Below are 7,493 nucleotides of genomic sequence, written 5' to 3' on the forward strand. Positions count from 1 at the left end.
CAGAGTCAGCAGCTGCCACATAGAATCCTGCGTTAATCCCGGCCACCCCAGGGCCTGTCCCCTCGGGCTGGGGGCCATAGCCTGGAGCACCTCGGTTCGTGTCCCTCCCTGGCCCCAGTTCTCCCAGTTGCCTTGGGCAGACATAGGTGGAAGCTGCTGCGGTGTCAGAGGGAGCTGCTGCAGCACCGGACAAGGGGAACAGCCCGGGCTGCTCCTGAGCAACCTCTGGCCAATTCGTGGGGTGTGTCACCTGGAAGGGGATGAGGCTTTACTTTGGGAGCCACAATTTAGGCTAATCATCCATCCCACCCAGCCTGTGACTGGAGCTACATTTGTGGGTTCACACCAGGCAGGAGAGCCCAGTGACAGCAGGGACAACATGCAAGGGAACACACAGGCAGAGAATCCCCAGAGACAGAGCATGGCACAGCTGTCCAGCCTCTCCAGGCCTCCCACCATGGCACAAACGATCCAACGGAAGCCCTGACACCCCGGGTGTGGAAATCCTTGCCAAAGCACTGGGTTGCATCAGCCGGGTGCTCCCCTGACCTGCCCACAGAGCGGCTGTTGGGGGCCAGCCCAGGGGGCCTTTGTTCCTGCTATCGGCACATCTGGGCTCGCTCTGACTGACATGCTGAGGGTGTCAGTTCCCTTCTCCCTCCTGCAACTCCTGCGCTGCCCTCCAAGGCCCCACACCGCGGGGAGGGCCAGGGGGACGCGGTTGGGCACCACTGGCCACAGGGAGTGGCACGAGCAGCACGTGTCTGCTGGAGTGGGCACTGGCCACACACCAGCTCCTGCCCAGCCCAGGCTGCTGCCTTCAGCCCTTGCCTGTTCCCAGTCCCATTATCTCCTTTAGCAGCTTTCCTGGGCCCAGGGAAGGGCCTGTGCTGTGAGCTCCAAATACAAGACAGAGCCTACAAAATTGTTACCCTTTTGAGTCTTTGACCAGGAGCAAGGCCAAGCCCCCTCCAGCAGCTTCTCTCACACCGTGGATTCTGTAAAGAGCTTTTCACAGCTACACTGTTCTTATCCTTAACACAAACATGCCACGCTCTGTAAACATCCGCGGGCTCTTATCGGACTGCCTCCCCTGGACTGTGTTCTCTCAAACACCTCCCTCATTCCTGTGACTGCACAGGAATTTCCCTTAGTTCCTGCAGTTAGAGCAGGCACAGTGCCAGCAGGCCACAGAGCTTGCCTGCTGCTCCACTGGCAAGAGACCCACTCAGAGGCCCCTGTTTTCACAGCCCGCCACACTCCCATCCCTCAATCCCTCACACTGTCAGCAATGCAGAACAGGGTAAACAGCAAGGGACAGATCCTGCACACACAATGCCACAGGGCCCCTCCTCCTCTGGCAAGGGCTGTCCCAGATCCTGTTTCACATTCCAGCAAGCCCAGGGGTCGTGGTCTTCTCCAACTCCAGGTGTTCGCAGAAATCCCATTTGGCCACTTCCTGCCAAAGACCCAGCATGGACAGCACACAGTCAGTTCAAAGACTTTATTTAACTGTCATAAAAGGAGAAGCAGACGATGATTCCAAACCTGTTAACCCGGGTCTAGGACTTACAGACAATACGCACCAAATCAAAATTAACAAAAACCTCTCTAGGGGCAGGGTGAGGGGAGTTAGAGGCAAAGACGTAGCTACGAGAAAGCCACATGTACTTGGTCCCAGTTCTAGTATGACCTCAACGTGGTAGATCCAAATCAGAAGGCTGCGGAGCTGGCGTGTGCCTGCCCAGCTCCCCGGGACTCGCGGGGCCCCGGGGGCTCCTTCGCCCCGAGCGCTGTGGCCGCGCAGCTGAGGGTGGAGGCCGGCAGGTCTGCAGCAGGCACGGGGGGCCGAGTGTCAAGGCAATAACTACTGACAGGCCAGGCACAGATTTTAAAGGCAGAACAGATACATAAGGCATTAACCGCTTTGGAACACTTGTCCATCGCAAGCTCTTTGCTGATCGCATCAGGAGCAGCTGCAGAGACAGACTCGTCCACCCTCAGCCCAAAACAGCCAGGAGGGCAGGTGCTGTCCTGGAATTTCAGTGCTTTGCAGCTACCTGGGCTGCAATGAGAAGTGTGAGGTGATGGCAACACTGGTGATCCCCAACCCCCCTGCCCTGCAGCCCCCTCCATGCCACGGGGGCACCCAGAGAGCTCAGGACTCAGCGCAGGCTGGGCCGGGGCCTGGCCAGGCCATTGCTCAGGGTGCTGTGAGGGGTGGCCAGGTGTCACCCAGCATGTCACACCCCCTCCCCTCTGGAGATGTCCCATCTCGGGTGAGGAACGGACCAGCAGCAAAGCGGGAAGTTATGAATCTTTCCTAATAACCCATGAGGGGCATGACCAAGCTGAGCCCATGCCAACGGATGGGGAGGGCGGGTGGCATTTAAAAAGTGTAACTGGGGCGGGGCCCCCTCCCTAGAGGATACGTGTTACACATTTAAGGCATCATGGTTACAGGGAACATCCACAAATGAAGCTGCCAGTGCTCCCAGGACTCTGACAGAGCAGAAGGGGCAGGCAGACATGACTTAAGCCAATAAACCTATTCGACAGCTGCCTGGCACCAAAATTCTTCAGCTACTTGGAGGCAGTAGCTACCCTGAGCTGTGCACAGGAAAGCCAAGCACTGGATCCTAACAGAAGCCTCTCCCCTTCGGCACCTTCTGGACAAAGGAAGGCGGGAAGAAGAAAGGGCCTGGCGAGGGAGCGGGCGCTCCTCTTGGTGCTGGGGCAGCACAGCCCCAGGACGGGCAGCTGGAGACCAGATGCAGACAGCATGGTTTGGTCAATGCACTCGGCGATTCTCTGGGGAGGGGGCACATACAAAACTGAGCTCTCTGGTCAAATGATAACAGGGACGACAGGTAAGAGGGTTCCAATGTCAGCACTTTGGTACGGGGGGGAATTCTACGGTAGCCACTGTCTGATTCACGCTCTCTGGGGTTTGGCCTCAGGAAGGGCTAGTCCTTCCAATCCTTCTTGATGGTCAGGTTCCACTCCCAGGACAGGTGGTCAGTCTTATCATCATCTGTGAACTTGGATTTGATGTTGTAGCTGCCCCGCGCCAGCATGCCCTTTGGGGCCTCTTCCATGGGGGTCAGAAACTCATACTCCTCTGCTCGGGGGCCGTAGCTCCCAACCATGTATTCGGTCTTGTCAACTAGAAGGAGAAAAAGTGGTGTATGGAGGCTGTTCAGGAGCCTCCCTTGCATTTGGGGCAAGGCTAAAGCAAACAAAAGGTCTGTCACTGCCACAACAATCCACAGAACAGCTCTGAGAACATGTTCAGAGCTCCATTCTCTCCAGGAACAGCCCCTCCTGCGGGTAGCGACCCCCCAGCACCACTGTCAGCTGTCATCTGCCGTGCCCAGAGGGATCCCCTGTGCTCAGGGGGGATCCCATGTTGTGCAGCCGAGACCATGAGCTGCCCCGCCACTGCAGGCCCAGAGACCCCCACACAGCTCCGCGGGCCCAGCAGCACCAAGGGCTGTCCCCTCTCATGAGGAGCTGCCAGGCAGCCCCTGTCACACCAGTGGGACGTGCAGGAAGCCCTCACTCACCCCAGGCAGCACTGAGTCACGGAGAAGCACTTACTTTTTACGCCTTTCCGGAACGTGTGCTGGATGTACTTCAACCCTGACACAATCTCCCTGTTCACCTGTAGAGAGAGAAGCAGGGGCTGGGCAGGACATCTCCACTCACACTGCCCACCTTGCCCGCAGAAGGAGCCCATTCCCCCAGCATATTCCCCCTTTCGGGGTGCAGGTGCTCCCCGGGCCGGGATCCGGTGACCCGCTCGGTCGGTTCCCAGATCGGAATCCTCACCCTAAAGGAGATTTTTATCCGGTATTCCACGCCCTCCTTCAGCACAAACGCCTGTTTCTTGTAACTGTCCAGGTCACCTGTGAAGAAGGGAGAGGGTTGCTCAGAACCCCTCTGTGCTGTGTTTTGCTGTGGCACAAGCAGCCAGGGTAGGAGCAGCAGGAGCAGGGAGTGGCCCTCACTGCAGGGCCCTCCATGCTGCTGTAGCCGGGTGAGCAATGCCCTGCAACAGGACACTGTAGCACAACCATTCAGTTAATTCCAGAGTGTTCCTTTGCAGACGTTTTCCCCAAGGCTGTCACCATCTCAAAGCTGCCACCATGCAGGCTGGAGGAACCGGCCTGCCCCATCCAGCCCCTCACACCTCCACAAAGCACCCAGGTGCTGTGGCACCAGTGCCAGGCTCCAGGTGCAGAACGCCCCAGGGCCCAGGCACCTTGCTCTGCTCTGCCTCCAGCACCCACATTTCTGACACAGGAGGGCTCGCCCACCTTGCCACCAGTGCTCCTGCCAGCTCTGCCTGGGAGCAGGGCTGGAATTCCTTCCCAGCTCACCTGTCAGGTCCAGCTCCAGGGGGCCCGGAGCAGTAGTGCAGACCAGCGTCAGTTTGGTCACCACCACATTTGGAGCATTGGGATCTAGAGACAAGTGAAAAGGCTGTTAAACACCTGTCCTGACACCGTCCAACAGGGCTCCTTTTCCTTCCAGGGCATTTCTTGAAAGTGGGAGAACAACCTCTCTTTCTGTGAGGGTCAGGGCTCCTGCTGCACCACACCCAGCCCACAGTGCCCCTGAAGGCCACCCCCACCCGTCAGTCCCATTCTGGGGGGGAGCAAGACACAGCTTTGTGCTCCCAGCTGTGCTCCTGCCCAAACAGAGCTGGGAGAACAGCTCCCAGGTGGAGGCAGGAACGAGGCTGGAGGGGACCGACACGTCTCAGGGCTCACCTGCACTCACGGTGACGGCTCCCAGCAGCGCCTCCTTGTACTTGCGCAGGCTCTCATCGTCCTTGTCCAGCTCCTGGATTTCCTGGATGCTCTTCTGGGCAGGTGGCTTATAGTTGACAGAGTGTTCATCCTCCTCATTCTCAGCTGCAATCTGGGCCAGCTGCTCTGCTGTTGGCTCCTGCTCTGCCATCCTCACACGCACAACCCACACTGAGGGGAGGAGGAGAGGTGTGACTGCCCCGAACACCCTCCACAGGCTCCCGCTGTCCCCAGGAGTACACAACCCTGCCAGGGGCCTCCAGCACCTGCAGAACCCTCCAGAGGCCAGGTCTCATCTTCAGCTCATGGAGGCCCAGGTAAGAGGGAGGAAAAATTCAATCTCAGTGCTTTGTTTGTGAGCTGGAACAGGTAAATACCCCAAAGCCATAGTGAAAACACTCTCCTCCACAAGATCCACTAGGTGAGGCTTTCACTTGGAATAAACCCGAGCCCAGAATAAACCTGAGCCCAAAATAAACCCGACTCCAGAATAAACCCAGTTATGCTCTCCATAACACAAGATTCCAGCTAAGAATAGGCCCCTGTCCCATCACTGGCATGAATGCTGGGAGCCTCTGCTGGGATCTGGCACTCATGGTTTGTAATTCAGTCAAGTCAGTGCTATGTGCCAGTTGCCTCGGTGGGTAGGTTGAGACACCTGGCTCAGCCCTTTCCAAGGATCTGCGGCACACGTGACCAGGGAAACAAGCAATGGAGCAAACAAGGTGCAGAGCCCGGCTCAGCTGCTCAGGACTCTGCCCAGGAAATGCCCAGCTGCACTGAGGGCTGGGAAAAGGTGATGCCAACACCCCATTAAAATTCTCAGTAAAAATCAGTGACACCCTCAGGAATTCCTGGTGTTCCACAGGGCACACTGTCTGAAGGGTCATCCTAATGCAAATATCAACTTGGACTTTCTAAAGATGCAGAACAGTCTGGCACAGTTTTAGAAAGGCACCGGGGGGACAATGGGACACCACGGGGTCATACCAGGGCTCTGGCCCTGCACAGCACATGCGTCTGTACCAGGAACTTGTCCTGCTGTACCTGTGCAGCTGCAGCTCCCACAGCCACTGGCACTACCCCTGCACAGAACAGCAAACAGCTGGCCCTTCCACATGGCATCCTCCAACATCCTCACACTGAATGCTGTGGAAATTTGTCTTCAAAAGGACATTTAATCTCATGTCACACATGAGCAACTGATTTCACCCCAATGTCTCCGTATCAGACCCAGTCCCTTCCCTCATGCACTTCTCCCAAACAGTTGTTGGGCTTGAGGACTCCCAGAAGCACTAAGCAAACACTCATTCACACACCCTGCACTGCTCCATTTCCCCTCCTTCTGTCCTTGGGCTCTCCTCCGGGCTAGATTCCGCCTCCCAGGCACCACAGGTCACGCTAACTCCCACACCTTGCTCAGAGGACACCTGCAGCTTCCAGGAAGCGGAAGTGATGGACTTTCAGCTTTACAGAACTGAAGTCCCGAGTCCCAGATTCCTGCTGACTCCCAAATTCTGTGACTGAGCCCTCTGTGAGAGCACACTAACCACACACCTGTCAGAGCATCCACCAGCACCCACCCCTGTATCCCCACCAGTGCTGGGTACCCTTTCACGGGTGAGCATCCACAAGCACCCTCCACTCTGCGGATCCGCAGGGTCACAGGAGCCTGCAGGAGGCAGCAGGAGGCCGAATCTCTTCCCACCTGGGAATTTGCACTCTGCCTTCACTACTCCCTCAAGCCAGCAATTCCTCCCGTATTCTCAGAGGAGCTGCAGCAGCAAATGCAGGAACCCCACCTCCTGCCAGGCAGGAAAACTGCCAGGAATATCCCTGCTTGAGTCCAGGAGGACAGTGGGAACCAGCGACTCCACACCCCGGGATCCCGATCCCACGGCCCCAGGAATGCAGCGTTAGTCAGAGTCTCTTCAGATGAGCTAATCGGCTTCCGATGTCCATCGGGCCTCGGCGCAGCCTTGGACACGCAGCAGCGCCAATTCCAGCGGTCTCCACCCTTCCTTCTTCCCCTGTGGCGCAGGGAAAGCCTGCACAGCCACCCGGAGAACTTGGCTGGAATGCAATCCAGCAATAATCGTTTCTGCAGGGCCCTATCCCAGCCTAGTCCCAGTTCTCTCTGCCAGTACTGGGAGCCAGAACGGCCCAACTCGGCCCGGCTGCTCCACAGGGACAGCTCGGATGGTTCTCAGGGCAGTACAGCGGAGCAGGAGGACACACCCGCACAGGAGGGACGGGAACCTCGCTGACACTTTCCGAGGCCAGGCGCTGCCCTCGGGAATTTGCGCGGAATTTGGGCACTCCCAGGTACCGCTGCTGCACCAGTCGCTTCGTAAAAGCATCCCAGGGACCTCTCACCCCGCCAGATCCCTGCCCCTAGCAGGAAGAACTCTAGGAGCATGGGGATGCGCTGCTGCCCCGCGGGGACTCAGCAGTCCGGGCACGGAGGATTTTTGTTTTCCGTTTTGCTCTGACATAACCCCGACCTGCAGTGCACCTACGCGATGAGCTGTGCAGAGACAGACCGAGGGTGCGAGAAGCTCCATGCGCCCACAAACAACTGCAGAAGCAGAAAGGCCTCCAGCAGTGCTGCACCCGGGATGCAAATCGGTTCCATGGGCACGCGGGGCTGGCACCGAACCCGCAGCAGCTCCGCAGCCA

At 57.8% G+C, this 7,493-nt stretch overlaps 1 protein-coding gene across 1 annotated transcript; it reads right to left on the bottom strand.

Moving 5' to 3' along the window:
• Positions 1 to 1,489: 1,489 nt before the first annotated feature.
• On the bottom strand, positions 1,490 to 5,015 carry ARHGDIA (Rho GDP dissociation inhibitor alpha). Its single transcript, XM_025895169.2, has 5 exons — positions 4,776 to 5,015; positions 4,383 to 4,466; positions 3,832 to 3,908; positions 3,601 to 3,664; positions 1,490 to 3,166 (listed from the first exon to the last, which is right to left on the bottom strand). Exons 1-5 carry the CDS (start codon positions 4,963 to 4,965, stop codon positions 2,967 to 2,969), a joined length of 615 nt encoding a protein of 204 aa, XP_025750954.1. The 5' UTR covers positions 4,966 to 5,015; the 3' UTR covers positions 1,490 to 2,966.
• Positions 5,016 to 7,493: the final 2,478 nt, after the last annotated feature.

Source organism: Manacus vitellinus, unplaced genomic scaffold (genome assembly GCF_001715985.3).
Source record: "Manacus vitellinus isolate BGI_N305 unplaced genomic scaffold, ASM171598v3 scaffold_24_pilon, whole genome shotgun sequence".
NCBI classification, from domain to species: domain Eukaryota; kingdom Metazoa; phylum Chordata; class Aves; order Passeriformes; family Pipridae; genus Manacus; species Manacus vitellinus.